The sequence below is a fragment of the Eretmochelys imbricata genome, chromosome 3 (assembly GCF_965152235.1).
Source record: "Eretmochelys imbricata isolate rEreImb1 chromosome 3, rEreImb1.hap1, whole genome shotgun sequence".
In the NCBI taxonomy this organism is placed as follows: domain Eukaryota; kingdom Metazoa; phylum Chordata; order Testudines; family Cheloniidae; genus Eretmochelys; species Eretmochelys imbricata.
Window position 1 is genome coordinate 132,843,855 of NC_135574.1, and position 23,083 is coordinate 132,866,937.

The 23,083-nt window shown below is 44.2% G+C and overlaps 1 protein-coding gene across 2 annotated transcripts in view; it reads right to left on the reverse strand.

Moving 5' to 3' along the window:
- Positions 1 to 20,020, reverse strand: part of PCNX2 (pecanex 2) — a 221,267-nt gene extending 201,247 nt beyond the window's left edge. The window contains exons 1-5 of one of the 2 annotated variants that reach the window (XM_077813415.1): positions 19,853 to 20,020; positions 10,516 to 10,721; positions 6,463 to 6,580; positions 3,646 to 3,682; positions 795 to 2,105 (exon numbers count right to left, since the gene is read on the reverse strand). In XM_077813415.1, the coding sequence (XP_077669541.1) occupies positions 795 to 2,105; positions 3,646 to 3,682; positions 6,463 to 6,580; positions 10,516 to 10,721; positions 19,853 to 20,005 (1,825 nt within the window). In that variant the 5' untranslated portion in view covers positions 20,006 to 20,020. The remainder of the gene's footprint in view (positions 1 to 794; positions 2,106 to 3,645; positions 3,683 to 6,462; positions 6,581 to 10,515; positions 10,722 to 19,852) is intronic. The other variant, XM_077813416.1, reaches the window with a different exon arrangement.
- Between the last annotated feature and the right edge of the window lie 3,063 nt (positions 20,021 to 23,083).

Consider the following 23,083-nt stretch of genomic DNA (forward strand, 5'->3'; position numbering starts at 1 on the left):
ATTGTCTCTCCACACACACACCCCAATTACCTGCAACTGTGAAAATTTAAATTGATAAAAAATTCTTCAAAATAAACATCCATAGTATCCATTAAAGCTATCAAAATAAAAACTGAATTCTACCAAGCCTAAGAATACTCTATCCAAATGAACATTTAAGGCCTCCCCCCAATAATAAAGCCTACAAATAACTTGCAGGGAATCTAATTGGGGACAGGCTAGGGAAGGCAAAAGACCAGTTGTCTAAAGTTGTCTATAAAAACCTGTGTGAATTTTTTTTCAAGGTTATTAAAATACAACTAGAGCTGGTCAGGAAATGTAGGGATCTGGGGTTTGATTTTTTAATACACATAAGTGACCCTGGCTTTTTTTAAATATGTGTATATATTTAAGAAGTCCTCATATGCATCTGATGGGAAGAGTATGAGAGGGAATGGCACAGCAATTTTGCAGGTTTTGGTAAACGTGTATTGGTATTCTAACAGAACCAAGCTTGCCCCACGCAGGTTATTCCAATGTAGAAATCCAGCTAAATACCAGCTGAGTGCTTACTTTACTTAGCTCAAATCTTTTGCTTTGATATGTTCAAAAGCCTTCTAAAAATACAGGAAACTGCACCAGGTATTTTTTATGACAGGACCTTATCCCCACCCTTTTTTAGCACTTTTCCAAGTTGGATTTGGCTAGTTTTTTATGGACCTTAGATTAAATCACCATAAACAAAGTAGGTAAGAGTCTGGCAATCTTTTTTTTTTATTATTCCAAAAGAATAGTTTTAAAATCACATATCATACCTCCAACAAACCCATCATCTTTTGTAGTCTCTGTTTGGATATTGGACTGATTTGATGCTGTCACCTTTGCAGTATTAATGGATTCCAGCAGGGAGACAAATTCCAGAAAGTTAGATTCATTGGGTATTTGTCCTTCTTTAGCTTCTAAGTCAGATTTAGAAGTTGGCAAGGTCTTTTCTTTATCACTGATTATCTCCATGGAATTCTTACTTAAAAAGATGTCTGTCCCACTGTCTACACTCAGCACTCGAATGTGTCTCTTTTCATTGGCAGTTTTATAAGACAGTGGATCAAGGTTCTGTTCACTTTCTTTAGAATTGGAAGTGGTGACCAGCAAATTCTCCAAAGCATTCTCCAGATTTGGACCTAAATAAGTGTTAGTTTCTGAATGGTTATTTTCAGGATTGCTATGGTTCTTTACTGCATTGTCCAGATCACCAGACTCATAGCCAGAACACTGGTTGGATGATACATCGACCTTTAAATGTTCTGGAGTTCTTCCACTTTCACTGGCTTCCAGATGAACATTGCCTCCACCATCACCAGACAATTCAAAAGTTATAACCGGAATTTTGATCTGTTCATTATTTTGTTGACTGTGGAGATCTGCTATAGCTACAGCAAAGTCTGGGTTTGAGCTAGTTTTCTCAGTACCTGACACCTTCAGATGGAGAGAACCTTCTAAATCACTCATCGTATTTGGTGTACTACTCATTGTAATAACTATTTTAATGGGTTCATGTAAATTAAGTTGGTCTCCAGGGAGAGAACTGTCAACAAGAGCAATAGCAACCTCACCATCTGAATAATCAAGATCTTCGTTGGTGTTATCAACATGAAAAGAAATTTCCACAGGCCCATCGGTCTCTTTGGTTGCAATTGTATTACACTGTGGCCAGTTACGATTAAAGCTTTCATGCGGTGATCCATCTGGGAATTTCTCTCTTTTGTAACTTTTTGGATTACTTAAATGCTCTGAAATAATAACGGAATTTTCACTGCCCCATTGCTCAAAAGAAATGCCAGTTCTTAAAATGTCATACTGTGACAGAGAGAGATTTGACAACTTTTTAACCAGATCTTTGTCCATAAGAATATCTTCTGATCCAAAGTAGCCAGAAGGGAGCATCTTCTCTTCTTTCTCATTTGTTCCATTACTCGTAAACGTCTCCATAGCTGCTGGTTTTGTTACTATTGCCGATGTGGTAGAATCTGACATACGGGCTGTAGAAATAGGTAACATATCTGCTTTGATATAGGGTGAGGTAGATAAAACTGGTGGTGAAGCCTGGTCTTCTAACATTGTTACCCCTAATAAGAACATACATATGAGTGAGGTCGCATAAACAAAAGTCATTATGCATTACAGATGTCAATATTCCTATGCATAAAAGCCAACCTGCAGAGCTAAGGAAACATGGAAATACAGAACAAAATAGTTGATAACTTTGACAGGAATTTACTATGGAATGTCACAATTGTTCTCTGCTAACTGACTTTCACAATTTTTTGCATCTAGCTAACAAATTAGGAAGATAATTTTCTTGATTAGGAATTGTATGAAGAGAGATTTTTATTTTCTTTAATTATTTGGAAATATGGTTCTTACTCATGTGAACCATAAGATAAGGGTTTGCAGGCTCGGGCCCAGTCTCAGGGTGAAAGGGGTCTTTATAATATGTTAGAGTTGCAGTTCTACTCTATGTTTGGTTTCCTCACAGACCAAAAGACAGTAGCAGCAGCAGCGTATACATTTTAAAAAACAAAATAAAATAAAAATCACAAGAACCCAAACAAAAAATAAAATCTACCAAACCCAAACATTACACTGCACACACAATTCTCTCCCTGGGGTCAGGATGATAGAAAGAATGAACCAATGTAACAGATATTAGTCATGTCACTTCATGCACTGCAGGAATCGTCACAGATACTACAGTGATGAGGGTGGTGTAAGAACCTATGCAGTATGGAATCCTGGAACTTGTCGTCCATGGACCATTGGAACTAAAGGCACACCAAGGCATGCTGGGAATGTTGTCAGAGTGTATGAAAAGAACCAGAGACTTTAAGGGAGCAGGATATGTTGTTGAGTCTCTCCAGGCAAACAGCTCAGGAGGGTCTTTGGTGGAGACATGGGAAGAAGCAAAACTGGTAGTGATTCTGCAGGCTGAGTTGACCTGAAAGGGGCAGGCTGTGGAGGAGCACCCAGGAGCTGGAAGACCTGGGAAGAAGCCAGAGGGGCAGGTGGAGAGAAGGACCAGGAACTCCATGGAAAAGAGAGTTCTGTGGACTTTGTTACTGAGACATGGGTTGGATAAAGCTGGGGAGCTAGTAACAGAGGGTCCTGAAGTACCTGGGGAAAGGTGGTCGTAGGCTAAAGAACCAGAAGTAGCCAAGGGCAAGAAGAGGCCACGATCAAAGGAAGCACAGAGAGTTTGGGGTGTGAGCTAAGTACTAGCTTCCATCCTTTGGAGCCCATGGCACTGGGCTTCCAAGAGAGAGTGGGAGGAAGTCCCCTTTACTCCTCTGAATCAAAGTGCACAAGATGCATAGACCCTTAAGAAAGGCTGTGGCCCAGAGCAGGTGAAAGGCAGGGGATGGGAAACTAGTTTTGGGACTTTCTTTGGACTTTTATTTACCCTGGCAGAGGTGGAGTTTTTCTAATTTAGCTAGATAACTCAATGAAACTACACAATTAGCTATCCCCAAGGAGGGGAAAGCAGCCACACTTGGCCCTGGAACTGGTAAGCCTCTGGTACAGGCTGTGCATGTGCTGGAAATACTTTTGGCAAGCAGTGTTTATAGAAAACAGTTAATAAAGGTAAAAAACCAAAAGCTTTCAAGATACCTTTGAGATCTTCAACAGTTTCTTGTGCTGGCAGCTCCTAAAAAATGAAATATATTAAATTAATTGTGTTCAAATTAAATACTGTTTTTAAAAATGCAAAATTTAAACTCAACAATCATCTCATCAATTGTTAATACATAACATTCAGTAACTTGTGAATGCACCAGTGGGAGTTGCAGATAGTGGAAGGTGAGAAGAAGGTGATACAGTATCAGTAATGTTCTACGTAATAGTTCAAATCACATTTGTGACATTCAGGATAAATTCAGAGATGGATTTTTTTGCCAGTCAGCAGCCCCAGATGTGGGTTTTTAGTTAGAAGGGGACAGAGAGCACATATATTGGTTTCCCTTTTTCAAATTATGGATTTTTTAATCTGTTAGATTGTCAGGTTTCCTTTCCAATATTTGAAAAAGAATCTCTGACACAACGCTGGAAAAGAAAGCCATCTAATTTAGCAAACGAGGTTGATAACCTGAAAAAGGGTACTATGGAGAAAATCAATGTGGCGTTGCTCCACTTAGTAGCCAGAAGTGCCTGTGGCACTGGGAGCAGGAAGACCATTTATCCCATCTTCTCTATGCTCCTGCTGCTGATGCCCAGACAATCAGGAGCAGGAGCCTGGGCTGGCAAGGGAAGAGACTGGGACAAGGGGAGGGAAGAGTGGATCTGGGACAAGGAGATGAGGAGGGACATTGGGACAGAGACAATGACAGGTGGGGGAGGCTAGGGAAGAAAGGTCTGTAATACCTAGAGCACATTTCCCTCAGAACCTGAAGTAGAATCCAGGATTCCTGAGTGTAAACATTCCTCTGCTCTCAGCAAATAGCTGTGAAACCCACTGGCAAAATGTGTGCCTCATCTCCTTCTAGTGGTTGTCCAACACAGAGGGTGACAACCTACTACTTCTATCAGTTACCCCATTATTACTCAAGTGGCAGAGGTCTGTGCTGTGGATGTAAAGGTTCTAACCCTGCTTATGAGCCATGTGGGACTCTATATGGTTCTATATGATGGAATTTGTTTTGTTAGTTACATTTTTGAAAGTACCGGACATTAAAAAACTACATTAAAAGAACATTAAAGTTGCAAAGTCAAAGTCAGAAAGTGCCAGAATTCAAACTGTCCATGCAATCTTCATTCGTGCCCCTTGTGTGTATGCATTATGACACAGTCTTTAATTACATGGTCATGTAATATTTTTTCTAGAAGACCCTGCCTCATTCAGTGCAGAGGAATAACTGTGCTGTGCAACTGAATCAGGGTTGTGTAGTGAAAGAGGCTGTTTTCTGTAGGACCCCTGCTCACATTTGTTGCCAAAGTTGGAAGGTGTGTAGGGAATGAGGCATAGGACAGCAGGCAAATAAAGGATGATTTTATTGTTTAGTAAGTTGAATTATGCACTTGAAGTTTGGATTCTATCCCTGCCTCTGCCACAGTTCCTGTGTGAAGCTGGGCAAGTCACTTAAACCAAACTTTTCACAGATGAATTCATTTTCTGTGTGCCCAAGTTGATAACATCTGGATTCTAATATGCAGAAGGTCTGAGCACTAACAAATGCAACTGAAATCAATGACAGCTCATCTCTGAACAAATAAAGCACTACCAAATGCTAAATTTCTGAAAAATGATCTCAAATTGCACACCCAAAATTCGTTGGCACTTTTGACATTCATGTGTCTATGCCTCAGTTTGTCATCTATAAAATGGGAGTTATAGTATTATTTTACAAGCGTGTTGTGAAGATAACTCCATTAAGGTTTGTGAAGCACTGAAATGCTACAGTGGTAAACACCCTGGATAATCCCACAAGAAAATTAATAGTTCTGTATGCAATGCAAGATTTTAATAGTGTGCAGTAAATGGGGGCTAGGGAGACACATTGAGCAATGAGGATAAAATGAAATATTGAATAGCTACTCATTAAGTGAGCACCGTACAACCTGTGCGCTGAATGAAGCAAGCGTTCTATGGAAAAATAGTATGTGATCATGTAATTAAAGATTTATCATAATGCATAAGGGGTCTGAATTAAGGCTTCACAGGCAACCTTAATTTGTCATTTCCTGAGTGCTTGACTTTGCTACCTTTATGTTCTTTCTATAGTTTTTGGTATGTAATATGTATGTACATTGTCACTCAACTTCAGCTGCCCCACTGGCTTTAGAATGTAATTGATCCAAGAATGTTTCAATAGTTTAGAGTTCTATTCATGTTGTAAACCCCATCGTGGGAGTTAAGTCAAATGTGTATATTTCGAGACAGGCCCCGAAATCTGAGATAGGGGTCATTTTATAAATCTAAAAATAAATACAGTAATGAGGAATAGCTGTGTGAGGGTTGTTACTAATGGCCCGGGAGAAAAGTCATTCTAGGCACACACAGTGGTTGCGCTGCATGCTTTAGCAGTCTGCAATAAAAGTGCTCTCTTTGCCTCCAGGAAGCTCCCTTTCCTTGGTGTGAAAGCAGCAGCCGGTCCTAGTTGTTCTGTGGCCTGAAGATGCAGACAGATTCCTACTGGAATTCACAGAAGTGCCTAAGCAGGTTACAAATGCCTTTGTAAATTTGGCTCTTTGAGACTAGGCAAAGACTGACCAATCCAGTGCAGCAAGCAAGATAGCTGCTCTGGCCTGCCTGAGTACTAAAAGCAGGCTGCTACATGTCAAACACCGGAAACAGCCCTTTGTATCCCTGTGCAGTCAGTTCCATAATTTACATGCAGTTGTATGTACTCCCATAGGATATAAGACACTTTGTGATACATTGTATAGCTCTGCACAAAAGTAAGGTATAGATACAGAAAACAGCCTACTAACCACGACTCCAGAAGAGTGGTGCAAGTTTATAGCCTGTACTCTTGAACTGCCATAGATTGTTGGGGTCGAGTCATTTTGCTTGACCTCTTCAATTGTACCATTGTCTCCTATGTTATTGCTGACCCAAAATAAGAAAGTAAAATGTCAGTGGTGGCATCTCTTAAAATAACTATGACTGTGTTTTCATGCACAGCCGCTGACCCGTATTTATGACACAAAAATATTATCAAAATCACAGTACTTGAACTGGGGGTCAGAGTGAGGAATGATGGTAGGGCACTTCCCAAGTGACAGTATGCTCCAAGGTTTCCTCTCTCCCACCCACAAATGAGCAGCTGTGAAAACTGTGTACATCACAAAACTTTCTACTCCCCCCAATTCAAACACTGAAAGATCAACAATAGAAAAAATAATACTTGTAGAAGTTTTATGAGGAACAAAAAGACACAATCTTAGACCCAAAAAATATCAACACAAAATGATTCTGACATTCCAAAGAAATAGGACACAGCCAAGCTAAAGACACAGTGCCACCACTCCAAGCTCGGTGTATAGACTGGCTCACCTGTATCTGCCCAATAATTGGTCTACAAATTGATTTATCGCACCAAATACTGGCTTGCCCTTCCTACTAGCAGTATAATAATGAACTGTTAGTATTTCTATGTTACTTTCCATTTACATCATTCAACTGTATCATCTCGGGTATACTCTGTGTGCCTAATGGCTTAGTCATTTATGCACCTCCTAGTAATTATCCATTTGAAACAAATAAATAGTCACAGGGTTGCACGAGATCTGTGTTGTATTATAGTCATTAGACACTGAACAAAATAGTTTCTTCTCTGCCTTTGGCTAAAGTCAAGTGCAGTATCAGTTTAACATACGATATGTCTGTCAGTTACAGTAAAGTTTAATTAGCCATTCTGTGGAGGTGTTTTTCTTACAAGCAGCTGAGCACAGACTCTGTTCTGTGGGCAAAGTACAACATATATAAAGATATTCCACTTGAAATTTCACTGCTATTACCAATGACGTAACACCAAAAGATTTTTTCCTATTTATAGTTTTAAAACACAAATACCTGTAGCTCTATGTCAGCTATAAACTGTATTACCTGGGAGTCACAGACATCTTCATTGCAACACTATATTAATTTAGTTATTTGGCTTCAAATATGCTATTTAAATATGATTCAAATATCACATGTCTATAATCAGGCTGCACGGAAAATTTTTGCCACATATCTTATAACCATAATATTTGAAAACAGGACACAGAGCATTCATTTTCTAGAAAAATACCACTTAAAAATCATGAATACATCTTATCTTTAGCTCTAATGGTAATCAAATGCCATTAATATATCCCTTATATGGAGAAGGAATTTTCCTTTATCAAGTTAAGAATTCTACAGAAACATGGCTGAATAATGAATGTTTAACCAGAAGAGTATAGTGAAAACCTATTCATCCAGATGAAGCAGATGGGTTTGCTTACTTGTCACAATGTTTGATTTCAGTCAAATTTGATATTTGTATTAACTATTTATGGTGGAATTGAGTGTCAGGCTGTCACCAAGAATTATGTAATTGAACTAAGCATTGTAAATGGAACCTCCGAGTGGAGGATGCTTGCTTGACATAAAATGAAAGTTTTATAAGAGGTACTGCTTGGAATAATTAGCAATACAAAAGGCAAAAGAGTGGAAAAGTATGCATCTTCCATTGATCATATTTATTAAGGGATTTTTGGTTCACATTTCAGCAATTCTTAAACAGTGGCTGAGCCTCTTATGTCACTATTTCTGTGTATCTGATATGAGTAAAAAAGAAAATTATAGTTTTGTAGAACGGACAGGATTTAAAAGGAATGGGAGTCTTAATTGCAAACATATACTTTTGACACATACTGGGGAAATAAACATCTTTTATAAATACTGACATCTGCACATCAAAGGAAGATACTTTTATAGCTAAGAGGGTTTTTTAAGCAGACACTGACATTCTCAAAAGAAGTCACTGCCAGGTAGTGCAGTCTCACAGAGACCTCAGCAATGCTAACAGCTGCTAGGTAACTTAATTTCTTTCCTATTAAACTCAAGTCTGTTGTGCTGGTTTGCAGGGTCTTATCAAAGATTTAATGTTCAAGACTGTAAAAGTTTTAATTAACTTTTAATTGCTCTTTTCTCTCTATTCAGTGAATTGCCAGTAAATAAATAAATTAAATACAGCTTTTTTTTAAATGAACATGAATCTGGGGAAGTTACTAAGTGGTGCTTTCACAATGCCTAATTTTGCCATATTTCCTAGCATTTTATTGTGCAAGCTGTCTCATTAACTTCCTTTGACTCTTTGCAAGGTAAGATACTACCCAGAGTGAATAATGGTGCAAGAACTGAGCTCACAGGAAACAGAACATTGTCCTCAGTGGAAGCAGAGAAAGGTGAATGTGAGATATTGTGTACCAGTAAAGGGAACTGAGAAGGCTGAATTTTCCTTTAGAGCAATACTATAGTAAGGCCCAATGAAACCACTATGGACTCAAGAAGTAGGGGCAAACAACTTGAGGGTATAGTATTCACTCATATATTGGGGGAAAGAGTTACTATGTACATGAAGAAGCAATATAATAAGAGCACAAATACTGTAATACAAAAAACCTTATATGTTGATTCTCATCGCAAATGTCTTCATTGCAAGGCTTTATACTGACTCTTTCTATTGAACTGTCTACAGATATTTATACCAGGCCCAACAATATGGTATCTAAGTGCCTGTATTTGAGTGTACATTCCTGAGCCTCAGACACAACCTCCCTTTTGGGCATCCCAACATTGTGTTATTAGATGGTATAAACTAGTGCCTTTGCCTGTGGTGTGCACTAACATGGAGCACTTCCTCCTCACTAACATCTATCTTAGTCCATCTCTCATTACTTCTTAAGGGCATTTGAAAATCTTTTCATTCCAAATGTGTTTTTAGCATTACCAGTGTTGACTCCATAGTCATTCCTTCTCTAGTCCTCCCCTACATTTCCCCCCTTCATTCAGACAATCTCTATCAGTTTTATTTGAATTTCTAGAAAGTAGTCTTCAACATTACTGTTTAAATAAAATTTGTTTTATAATGTTTTTTACCAACCCAAGCTCCTTATATAACTACTATTATTTGCCCCTACCTTTCAGATTTTTTTTCATGTATTTTATTAATTTGAGTTTAGTTTTAAAGGCTGTAATTAAATTTGCTGTGATTCTACATTGCATTTTGTAGCAAAGAGCTTTTTCCTGCTGAGATGAAGTTATATTATACAGAGATTTACTTGAAGTCAAACTAGTCCACTAGAGACACAAGGTAGGAGAGAGAGAATTAAGAGATAATAGCTGCATAAACCTGAAACCACACACTCCTGTGAGTATAATGATGGTCACATTCCTTCCTTCCTTGCTCCTGCAACTCCCCTTGCAGCTCACATTTAGTCAGCAACAGCCCGGTAGCCTTTATTTTCTCTGCTCCTACATTTGACTCTGAGTACTGCCACAAGAGTACACATAGTCCAGATGCAGAGTCACCAGTATTTGCTCTCCAGAACATCATCTGGGCAAGGCTGGGGCAAACAGAGGAAAGGAAACCAAGCAAAAAAGAACACAAAAGAATGTGGAGGGAGAGAATTAGCAAGTGGAAGGAAAAAGACTAGAAAAGGACAACCAAGAGAGAAAACAGACAAGAAAAATGAAGAGCCTGACAATTGTGCCAAGATATGATGCAAGAAGACACAACGGGAGGGGAGAGGACCCTTTGCAATGATGATGTGGCACCAATAAGAGAGGTCCAGAAACCCTCAGGTATGTCCCTATGTAAGACTTAAAATACTGAACATAAACAAAAGAATTAAATTAAAAAAAGAGTAACAGCCCCCTTGCGCACTGCTTGCAAAAACAAAACCCTCATTACAGTCATTAGGAGTGTCTGCTGGGCAGGAAATGCAGGATCAGGTTGCAAGCTTGTACTTGTGATGAAACTATGGAATGGTTCTGCATTATGAAAAACTTACCTAAGATTTGAGCAGTGAACTGCATTTTCTATTTTGGCCTCTTTATCTTTGCTTTGCCTTCCATTCTTTCGCGAGATCCTTTGTTGAATTACTTCTCCTTTATCAAACATAAGGTGCAGGCGATAACTGACTACCTTTATTATTGTGAAAAACACAGTCACAGAACTACAGTAGATAAAAACTGTGACTGCATTTGGAGGGAAAGCCTAGAGAAGAGAATAATAAAGAGTTAATGAAACAGTCAGCAATCTATCAGAAGAAGATACTATTATTTATTCACAATGTAGTAACATCTTTTTACCCTTTATTTCTTATTGTCTGATACTGCTAACACCACTAAGTTTTCCTAACGCTTCCGAATTGTTGCATTTCCAAAGAATTTTACTATTTCAACTCATATGAAGGCTGTAAATTTCAAATTTCAAACCATTTCCTTTGGCTAGCTACGGTATATCAAATATCTTAAAAATCAGTCAAAAATTATTTACAATAGACAGTTGCTATGAGAGTTCTTAAAACATTTCCCCCTCACTCCCTCGGCTAGCAACAATAGCAAGTATTACATACACTTATGAGCTTTAGATTGGGCCCTAGATGTAGTATCAACTCAAAGGTCATTTGGACGCAAAAGATATTTCAGTAGAAATCTTGATTTATTTCACATTGGTTTTTCAAGAAGGGAATTCAGACATTGCTAGATGACACAGCTAGGAATCTCTCTGTATATGTAGGTATGAATACATCTATTTTCAGTTTTTTATTGGAGTCCAAATGGATCACACACCACATTTTATTTCAAAAAAGTAATTTTTTCCCCCTTCACTTCAAAAAATCTCAATGGTTCTCTTGAAATTGTATATGCTTGATCTCTTCTGTGTTGCTGCTATTAGAGAGTGCAGCGTTACTTCTGTTCTGATGTCAGCTTAGTGTAGCACTATACTTTCCAAGATGTATCTGGGAAAATTTTCAGGCAAATCTTTTTTTTTTTTTAAGATCCAATCTGATTCATAAGTAAAGAGTCTATTGCATGGGAATGGAGTAGCTATTAACAACTAGGTGTTACTGTGAAAGGCATGTTATAAATAACTAAGGATGTTAATTTCTACAAGTTGCAGCTCAGTCCAGAGTACTGAAGTGCATGCTTAACTTTAAACACACAAGTAGTTTCACTGAAGTCAAAGGGGCTACTCACACGCTTAAGCATGTACATCAGTACTTTACTGGATGAGAACCAAAGGGCTCAGCAGCTTGCAGGACTGAGCCCTCAGAGAAGTAAAATTTCTGGTCATCGACAGTGGATAAAATATAATTTAAGACCAATCCTAGTGCCTGTTTTAAACAGAAGTTTTTGAACATTACAGGGCTCAGATCACAGTGGATGGTAGCAAAAAAATCATACTCTAATCTAGGCCATATTGGGAGACCTGCTATATGCCTGCTATGCACTGCATTAGTAATTAGATAGATGGGAATATGAATAATTTTACTGTACTCCTTCGATTGTGTCTGGGTTTCTGACAAGTAATTAACATGCTAATGGAAAGTACTGAAATCCCACATCATTTCTACCCTTTAAGAGTGCTTCCAAAGCACCACTCAATATAGAAAATGTTATATGTCACTAAGTTTCAAGCCTTTACCATAGGATGTTTTTTATTAATATTACATGTATATTCCTTAATATAGAGACATTTAACCTTTTAATAAAACATTGCAGCTTGGAAATTTGACAGAGAAATTAAAGTTGGTTGTATGTCTTGACGTATTACAGAGTAGAACAAGCCAAATTACCAAATAAACAAATATGCAATCAGCTGACACGACCAGGCATATAAAGGGAGAGCAGGAGATATGGTGAAGCTGGGGCTGAAGATAAGTTTTCTGGTTTTGATATTAATACAGCTTGAGTGATTGCCACCAACTTGCCTGAGTCCATGGGTGTCTTGCAAAGTGAGCTCACCTAGTTTTCAATAGCTCAACCAACATCTACCTGCGCCTTACACTCTCACAGAGTGGATCAAGAACTCTCTCAGGACCCAAACACAAAGTGTGGTCAGCAATGGGCCCTGACCTAGCCTGGCTTCTTGGGTTATGGCACAGGGAAGATCTTTCCTCCTGGCCCTGGCTTCACCAAGGAATGGCAGCCATATGAAAGATACAGTCAGCTCTTTTTTTCAGCCTGCTGGGCCCTGACCGATTGCCATCTACTCCGAGCCCTTCTAGCCACTGGAGCTCCAAGTCTCACTGGCTCTACCTGTGGCTGAACCTAGAAGGCCTTTTTAGGCTACCCTGGAGGTCCAAAACTCTCTGCCCTTCTTTTCATAAAGGGTCACTTCCTCAAGTGGGCTGGACCAAGCCACCGCAGTCTCCGGCAGGGGGCAGTGAGTGTGTGGTACACCTCATCGCAGAGATGACCAACAGACAACCCGATATGCAGTCAAATCTCCTGGGAAAGCAATGGAAAAGAAAAGCTCCTTGGGAACAAATAATCTGAAATGTCATATTTAGATTTATTGCATCATTATACAATTTGGAAATATAATGTGAAAGAACCAATAACCCTTTACAAGAGCAAGTTTAGGGAAGTATTCTGTCCAACAAAAGGCACATGAAACAGTCACTAAAACCACAACAAATGACTCAGGAATATCTGGACGTGTGCTGTCTTGTATCTTGTAAAATATGCTAGAGTTCAAGCTTGCACAAATTCATCCCTTGATTTTAATGGAATTACACTAGTAGGGATGAATTCAGCCCAATGACTTTGTGATTGTATTCTCTCACACAGAACATATTAGAGCCCTGTGTAATTGGGTAGAATGAAAGATCTAATTCCTAATGCCTTATTAGAGCCAATAAAACAGAATTTTTAAGAAATAGCATGATCATTTTGGAGGGTTGATTACAATATTAGTTATGTTGCAAATTATTATTCAATGCGCATTTTTTAAACGTAGGCCAAACATTACAAAGGGACAATTGGGAGGCTGCTCATGATACTGAGGTACAGGTTTGTTTTTCTTGATAGGGAAACTATTGACAGCAAAAGGTACTGCCCTAACAGTGTTATGGACTGAAATCCTCAGTTCATGCAACAGGTTCAATATGGGTGGTACTACGCTCTCAACATTTCTCAACCTTCTTCTGGAAGAAACAACCTCTAGAGAAGAGAGGGTGCCTATTCAAGACCTATCCTAAGTGCTGAAACTTCCAACAAGGTGTGACAAATTGGGGTTTTAGTCACCTTGTTATGTGGCATGTGAGTCTTACTGTCTTATACTACACCTCTACCTCAATATAACGTGGTCCTCAGGAGACAAAAAATCTCACCGCGTTATAGGTGAGACCGCGTTATATCAAACTTGCTTTGGCCCCCCCCCCTTCCCTGTTCCCTGACCACCCCCTCCAGAGACCGCCGTCCCTAATCACCCCCCAGGACCCCACCCAACCCCCCTGCTCCCTGTCCCCTGACCGCTCCGACCCCTATCCACACCCCACACCTCCTGACAGGCACTCACCAGCAGCATCAAGAAACGGAGCAACTCGGCCCCAGCCCGCTCCACTCTGCCACCTCCCAGCTGAGGGGCTCCACTTCCCGCCACAAGTGAGTACGGGAAAGTTGGGGAAAGGACGCCCCCTGTACTCACCTATGGCGGGAAGTGGAGCGCCACAGCTGGGAGCTGGCGGAGTAGAGTGGGCTGGGTCTGGGTTGCTCCACTTCCCGCCACCGGTGAGCACGGGGAGGTTGGGGAAAGGACGTCCTCCGCACTCAATGGTGGTGGGAAGCGGAGCAACATGGCTCCAGCCCGCTCCGCTTTCCTTGTCCTGGCCCTAGCCGTGTCTCGAGGGTAGGGGATTGGGGAAAGGTCCCGCACTCACCTTCGGGAAGCGGAGCACCGCAGCTGGGAGCTGGTGGAGTGGGCTGGGGCAGGCCGCTCCGCTTCCGCCACTGCTGGTGAGTGTGGGGAGGGGGGGGGCAGGGGATCCCTTCCCCCAAGCCCCCTCCCCCGAGTGACACAGCTGGGGCCGGGGCGAGGGAAGTAGAGTGGGCTGCTCCCAGTCCCCCGCTAATCCCCTGGGCCACTCTGGGACTGCCGGGCCCCCCCACAGCTCCTGCCTCCCAGACCCTGAAGGGGGGAAAGCCCCTTACCGCCGCCAAGACCCTCTACCCCTTATCCAACCCATCAGCCCCGGCCTGGCCCGGCACCCTTAACACGCTGCTCAGAGCAGCGTGTCAGAGCTTTACTGAGTTGTATGTGAACCTGCATTATATCGGGTCGCGTTATATCAGGGTAGAGGTGTAATACTGTGTGTATCTCAGTTTCCCTCTGTATTGTACCAATGCCTAGGCTGTGGGAATTGGGTGTGTGACTTCTGCTGAGGCCCTCAAGGCGGGGAGGCTGTTCAGAGGCTGCACAGAGGAGATGGCTGATGCCCTTTGTAACCTGAGACCCAGGAGGGGGATGCAACCAGGTGAGACCTTTTGCCCGGGAAGCAGGACAAAAGACCAAAGACCGGAGGACGAGCAACGGGCGTGTCACAGGCCAGGCGGGGGATCCAGGGCAGTCGGCTATGAGGGACTGGAGGAGGGGGAAGTCCAGGCCGTCTAGCCCGGGGCTCCCCCAAAATGGACTCTGTTGAAAGTCACGGACTTCTGTGCTAACAAGCTTTGTGCTACGCTGTGTTCCTGTTGACCAATAAATCCTTCTGCTTTACAACGCTGGCTGAGAGGCACTGATGACTGCGGAGTTGGGGTGCAGGGCTCTCTGGCATCCCCCACCAAGGGAAAGTGTGAGGAGTGAACAGGGATGCGAATGCTCTGAGGTCAGACCAGGAAGGCCATAGCTGAGGAGGCTTTTTGCCCTGGACAGCGTGCCCTGAGGGGAGTCATGCTACCCAGAGTTCTGGCTGGCTTCATACCGAGCAGTTCCAGAGCTTGAGACCTGTGACTCCGTAACACAAGGGCACCAATTCAAACCAGTTTAGTGACACTTTGTGTGATGTGGACACGTGTCCCTTTGGAAATGAACTGAGGGCGGCACCAAACTAATTTCAAAAAGGCTTAAGAAGTTAGTGACTTTTGATCCTCACTAACCTGGGCCAGATTAAAGCCAGCCACCGAAAATTGAAAGGTTGCCTATCCCATTATTTATTGTTCTATAGAGCCCACAGGCATACTAGACACATCATAGTTAAAGACTAGTCCAGGGGTAGGCAACCTATGGCACGTGTGCCAAAGGTGGCATGACAGCTGATTTTCAGTGGCACTCACACTGCCCAGGTCCTGGCCACTGGTCCGGAGGCTCTGCATTTTAATTTAATTTTAAATGAAGCTTCTTAAACATTTTTAAAACCTTATTTACTTTACATACAACAATAGTTTAGTTATATATTATAGACGTACAGAAAGAGACCTTCTAAAAACATTAAAATGTATTACTGGCACGTGAAACCTTAAATTAGAGTGAAAACTCTAGAGTGAGTAAATGAAAACTCGGCACACCACTTCTGAAAGGTTGCCGACCCCTGGACTAGTCCCTATTCTGATGAGTTTACAATCCAAAATGTTGCACTAAACAGATGAATGAAGATACAAGAGACACCACCAAGCAGGGGAATGAAAGTAACTGATATCAGATTAAGTGGATATTCCATGTAAGCATATATTACAAAATCCCTAAACTCCTCAGATCTTCATACAGAAATATCTTTTAAGCTGATTAAAAGTAAGACAATTTGCCCTAGATTTTGCCATGGCCATCTCAAAATTGGAACTGGAGAGTGCTATGAAAGACAGAGACAGATTTTTATTTCAGAAATATACTGGCAAAAACAGAATTAAACATGCAAAGGATATTTCCAGAAAGATAATCTTAAACTCAGCCGAGACCTTCAAGGTGGCTGAACTACTACCTTTACCTATCTGTTCTTTCTGGTAGTGATCATTAAGGCTAAGATTTTATCACAGTTATTTTTAGTAAAAATTAGGAGCAGGTCACAAGCAATAAACAAAAATTCATGGACCTGTCCATGACTTTACTAAAAATAACCTGGGGACAGGTCTAGGCAGGGGGAAAGAATGGAGTACCATGGTTGGGGGAATGGACAGGCTGAGCCCCGTGCCAGCAGCTGCAGCAGGGGGCACAGTCATGGAGGGGGGGACACAGCCCTGGCTCCAGAATTGGCAGCAGCTGAAGGACAGGGGTGCGCAGCCCCAGCTGCAGCCGGGAGGAGGAAAGAAAAACAGCCCTGGGAAGCTATGAGGGGGATGCATGGCCCGTGGTGCAGCTGCCGAGCAGGGGTGTGCAACCCCAGTTGCAGGCCCCAGTGAAATCCGCAGGGCTGGAGCACACAGTCACGGCTGCAGCCCAAAACCAAGCCCAGGATGCTGCAGGGCTGTGGCACGCGGACCCAGCTGCAGAACCCGCCAAGCCCAGGACACTGCAGGGATAGGGCACGCGGCCCCGGCTGCAGCCCCCGATGGAAGCCGCAGGGCTGGGGCGTGCAGCCCCGGCTGCAGCCCCCGATGGAAGCCGCAGGGCTGGGGCGTGCAGCCCCGGCTGCAGCCCCCGATGGAAGCCGCAGGGCTGGGGCGTGCAGCCCCGGCTGCAGCCCCCGGGGGAAGCTGCAGGGCTGGGGCTGCAGGGTCCTGGTTCCAGCCAGCCCCAGTTGCAGGGCAGGGGTGCACAGTCCCGCCTCCACCTCCTGAAGCCCTAGAACCAGGTTGAGGGGCTTAAAGTGCTAGATGCTGTAAAAGCTAGTCCCTGCCCTAAACAGCTAATGAGGGAGATTTTCAAAAGCAAAAGGTAAGTTAAGTACCCAACCCTCACCAAAAATCAATGCTAGATGGGTGTCTAATTCCCATTTGTACTTTTGAAAATCTCTACCTACAATCTTATTGTAAAACAAGATGCCACATGTGAGTGAAAATAAACTCTATTCCTGACCCATATCCCCCCACAGATGAAATACAGTAGAACCCCATTTATCTGAGCCTCCATTATCTGGCTCTCCATATTAACTGAACCGGGCTGACAGCCTGAGGCCCATGTATTCTCCTGATTATCCGAATTTTTGATTATCCAATCTGGCCCTAGTCCCAATTAGTTTGAGTAAACAGGGTTCCACTGTAATATGCATGTTACAAAAGTCTTCCATTTGTCAAATCACAAAACATCTGCTTTTTTCTGCTAGTCCAATTGTTTTGTCTGCTCTTAGGAACAATTTCATTTTAAAGTATGGTTGTTGCACAATGAAACTACAAATACCAAACTGGCAGGTAACTGGTAATTTTCAACCCTGAACATTGCATAAGATTCCCAAAACAAAACAAAAAAATCACTTCAGAATGCATTAAGGTTGCTAAATGACAAGAATGTAGCTACCTGTCACAAAGCTTACAAAATCCAAGCACTCAAAAACAAGAAAATTAATAGTCAAGGACATCCTTACTCATAGACAGTCGCTGTAATAAATATAATATTCTTATCAAGGATAAAGAGACCTAATCATGGTACATTTGCTCAAGAACAGATTCTGCAGCTGACCAGATGATTCATCACAAAATCAGCCAACCTGAAAAAGGCAAGTCTATCCAGAGAGATGAAGAAGAAGCCCAGGAAGTGGAAAGTTAGTTCATGCACATAAATTAGATCTTCTCCCACAGACACCTCCCAACTTTAAATATTTTCACTATTTCATCTTGGTTTCACTCCACAGTTTTTAGGCCCAATGTTCTTTAAACACCTCTATTTTCTATCTCATATATAATTAGTTTCCGACATCCTACAGGAAAAGTCATATTTCCTGCAGATCCATTTCTATGTACACCTAGGGAAATAAACACCACAACTTTTATTTCACCACAAATCAGAGTCTGCGAACAAGTTCTAATTTCCAATGGCAATCTAAATAACAGAGATAGGATCTATAGCTCTTACTGTCTCACACTAGTAGAAATTGACCTGGCATCCTGGGAAGAAGCAACCCTCATGTTGTTACCTGTTTGGAGTCCAGGAGCATGCCAGTGGAAGCAAATGCCATCTTTGCCAGGAAATAAGATATACAGCCTGATTTTCAAAGATGAGCATCTGCATCTCCTGTGGACTTCAGAGGGATTTGTGGGTGCTTAGCACGTCTGAAAATCAGGGCAATAGGCTTTGTAATAATGGGGCATAAGGAGACTAATGAGGAATATTTAATGTGGCAGAAAGGGTTTTTTCTTCATTAAAGAAAAATCAGCAGAAATGAGTTGAGTCCACAGCCACGAGGACATAAAGAATGGCAAATATTAGAAGCTAGATATTGGGGAACCTAGTACTAATATCATGCACTATTCTAGCTAATAATATGTTCTTGCTCTTTCTGCGTACATCCGATAGTGATAGCACACTAAGAATAGAATAAAAGATTCTGGGTTTTTTCAAGGAAACTATATTTAGCAAACAGAATGAAGCTCCTAGTTACTGCACTCTGTTAAATTATAATTTAGTTGCATTTCACACATTTTAATAGAAAGAGGTGGATGTAATGAAAAGTGGTGTTCTTTCACACACTATTTACGTTGCATCTGTGTCTCTATACAGAAGGGGAGAAGTGAGAGTATAATTTGGTCACATTGGCTATTGAGTGTCAGTTTAACTGCTTGTGTACTTTCCTGCATAACAAATTGATTATTAGGCCTAAAAGGCTCACCCATATTTCAGAATGAACACATGAAAGTATTGATGGCAAAATTATAGTACCCTTGGGAAGGGTGGGATTAAAACTGGCATGCACCTCTCAAGAGAAGCTGCATTAGCCACTAAAATATACACAAAGTGGGTTTATTACTATTTATCCATCTTTCACTAGGACAGCAAATTCATTCAAAAATCTCAGCAGAGCAAAATGGTATCAGTACAGAAGACCACGAAATTGACTATGTCTGAGGACAACAGTGCAGCACTTAACTGGTACTGACCAGGAGACACTGTCCCACAGTACAATCAAAACGGAGAAAACATAGCAAAGTGGGATGGGGGGAAGGGGGGTTTAAAAACAGCATCAAGAAAAAATACTCATCCAACTATGTCAGGCTACTTCCCTCCCCCATTCCCTCTCTCTTCCTTCCCTCCCTAATTCCAACCCTCTGTTCCGTGCCCCCCACCTCCATCCCTACCCCCTGGCCTGTGTCCCCATGACCGCCTCTCAGCCCTGCCGCCTCCACCCATCTTCTCCATGGCCTGTGCCCCCTCCCGGCAGAGGCAGGGCCCGGCTGCCCCCTATCCCCACCCCCACCCCGGGCCCGGGTCTCCCCGGGCCCCGCTCCCCTCCGCGCGCCGGGCTCGCCCCTCACCAGGTGCAGCGCCAGCGGCAGCGCCAGCAGGAAGAGCCACAGATAGAGGTGGCAGCTGTTGGTGAACTTGCTCTGCTGCGGGTCGTGGTACCAGCCGCCGGTCAGCGCCGCCCACACGCCCTGCCGCAGCAGCTGCACCGCCTGGGACACCATCGCCGCCCGCCGCCTCACCCGCCCCTGCACCGGCTCCTGCGGCTGCCGCAGCCGCTGAGGCTCCTCCCGGCGCCGGGCGCTGGAGCCGCCATGCTGGATGCTGGGGGGATTCTCCCATCATGCTCCGGGCCGCCGCCGCCGCCGCGGCTGAGAAACCCCCAGCCCGCCCCCTAGCGGCCGGAGGAAAAGGACCCAGCAGCCTCCCTCCTCCTTCTCCCCTCCATCCCCATCCCTCTCCTCCAGGATCCCCGCCACAGTCCTTCAGCACCTGCTTCTTCCCACGCCCCCACCGCCCTTCCTCCTGTCCCCCATCTCACCCCCAGCCCCCACCGCCCTTCCTCCTGCCAGCCACCTCATCCCGAGCCCCCACCGCCCTTCCTCCTGCCCCCATCTCATCCCCAACCCCACTCCCCTTCCTCCTGCCCCTCACCCCCAGCCCCCACCGCCCTTCCTCCTGCCACCCACCTCATCCCGAGCCCCCACCGCCCTTCCTCCTGCCACCCACCTCATCCCCAACCCCACTCCCCTTCCTCCTGCCCCTCACCCCAGCCCCCACCGCCCTTCCTCCTGCCACCCACCTCATCCCGAGCCCCCACCGCCCTTCTTCCTGCCCCCATCTCATCCCCAACTCCACTCCCCTTCCTCCTGCCCCTCACCCCCAGCCCCCACCGCCCTTCCTCCTGTCCCCCATCTCACCCCCAGCCCCCACCGCCCTTCCTCCTGCCAGCCACCTCATCCCGAGCCCCCACCGCCCTTCCTCCTGCCCCCATCTCATCCCCAACCCCACTCCCCTTCCTCCTGCCCCTCACCCCCAGCCCCCACCGCCCTTCCTCCTGCCACCCACCTCATCCCGAGCCCCCACCGCCCTTCCTCCTGCCCCCATCTCATCCCCAACCCCACTCCCCTTCCTCCTGCCCCTCACCCCCAGACCCCACCGCCCTTCCTCCTGCCACCCACCTCATCCCGAGCCCCCACCGCCCTTCCTCCTGCCACCCACCTCATCCCGAGCCCCCACCGCCCTTCCTCCTGCCCCCATCTCATCCCCAACTCCACTCCCCTTCCTCCTGCCCCCCACCCCCAGCCCCCACCGCTCTTCCTCCTGCCCCCACCTCACCCCCAGCCCCCACCGCCCGTCGTCCTGCCCCCATCTCACCCCCAGCCCCCACCGCCCGTCCTCCTGCCACCCACCACCTGCCCCTCTCCCTCACCCGCCACCGTCTTTCCTTCTGCCCCCCACCTCTCCCCCAGCCCCCACTGCCCTACCTCCTGCCACGGATCTCCTGCCCTCCATCTCACACCCAGCCCCCACCACCCTTCCTCCTGCCCCCGTCCTCCCGCCAAGCACCTACCACCCATCGTCCTGCCCCCACCTCCCCCAGCCCCCACCGCTCTTCCTGCTGCCCCCCCAGCCCCCACCACCTTTCCTCCTGCCCCCCCTCAACCCCAGCCCCCACTGCTCTTCCTCCTGCTACCCATCTCCTGCCCAGGTCACCACCAGCCCCCACTGCCCTTCCTCCTGCCCAGCACCCACCACCCATCGTCCTGCCCCCCACCTCCCGCAGCCCCCACCGCCTTTCCTCCTGCCCCCTCCCCCCACCACCCTTCCTGAACGGGGAGGAGGGGGAGGTGGATTGGAGCAGAGGCAGAGAGAGGTAAGAGCTGGGTGGAGTAGGAGGCTAGATAGGAGGAGAGGGGAAGGGGGCAGGAACTGGGATGTGGGGATTGGAAATGAGCAGAGGGGAAGGAGGACAGGAGCCAGGGTGGAAGGGAGGAGTGCAGCACCTGCGGAGATGTGGAGCAGATAAGAACAGAGGAGGACAGAGACAGGTTTGGGGATGGGGCAGAAGAATCTATAAAGAGGCATACTCCCCTTAGATCCTAGTAGTAAACCCAGGAGTCCTCAGTCTCTCGATTGCTGCCAACAAATAGATGTGAAACTCAGTGGTAAGGTGTGTCCCATTCCTTATCTAGTGACTTGCTCACATAGAGGATAACAGTATATTGCTACTACCAATTACCTGTTAGCTGTGGCAGAGGTCTGTGATACTATGGATATAAAGGTCTGAACCCTTCTGTGACCCAAGTAGGGGACCATTATGGTTCTATATGATGGAATTTCTGTTTTTTCAGTTAGTTGGTTTTTTTAAAAAATTACATGAAAATGTCAAGGTTGAAAATTTAATTACTCAAAAGTAGGAAGTGCTAAAATTAAGGTTGCCTGGTATAACTTGATTCAGCCCCCTTGTGTATGCACTGTATGATACAGTCTTTAATAACATGAACCTATAATTATATGATGACATGCTGTTTTTTTTCACAGAACCCTTGCCTCGTTCACTGCACAGGTTGGACTGTGCTGTGGGAATGAATCAGAGCTGGGTAGTGATGATGTCTGTAGAGCCCCTACTTCATTTGTTGCAGGAGGTGGAAGGTGGGTCATGAATATGGCAGGTAATTGCTGGAAGAGAAAGGATGGTCTCATGGTTAAGGAAATAGAATGCTATCCTGGAGAACTGAACTCCATCCCTTCCACTGGCATAGAGTTCCTACCTGATGGTAGGCAAGTTACTTAAACCAACATTTCATAGTTGGTTACTGTGTGTTCCTCATTTTCTGGATGCCATTTTAATGATACACATGGAACCAGGTTTGTAGAAATGCCTAGTGCTCACAACTGTAACAGAGGTTGATTAGAGCTATGCTTTGACCATATAAAGTGCTATTAAAATGCTAACTAGTCTGAAAAATCAAAAATTAGGTGTCTCAAGTTGGGCACCCCAAATTAGTGGATATTTTTGAAAATGCTGGCTTTAATCTTCCTGTGCCTCAATTCCTCAATTGTAAAATGAAAATAATAATACACCTAACCTCAAATGTGGTATTGTGAAGATAAATTCATTAATTTGTGAAGCACTTGGATACCATGGGGTACCATATCATAGAAATGCCATGAGGAAAATAGAAAAGGAGTACTTGTGGCACCTTAGAGACTAACAAATTTATTTGAGCATAAGCTTTCGTGAGCTACAGCTCACTTCATCGGATGATATCGGATGAAGTGAGCTGTAGCTCACGAAA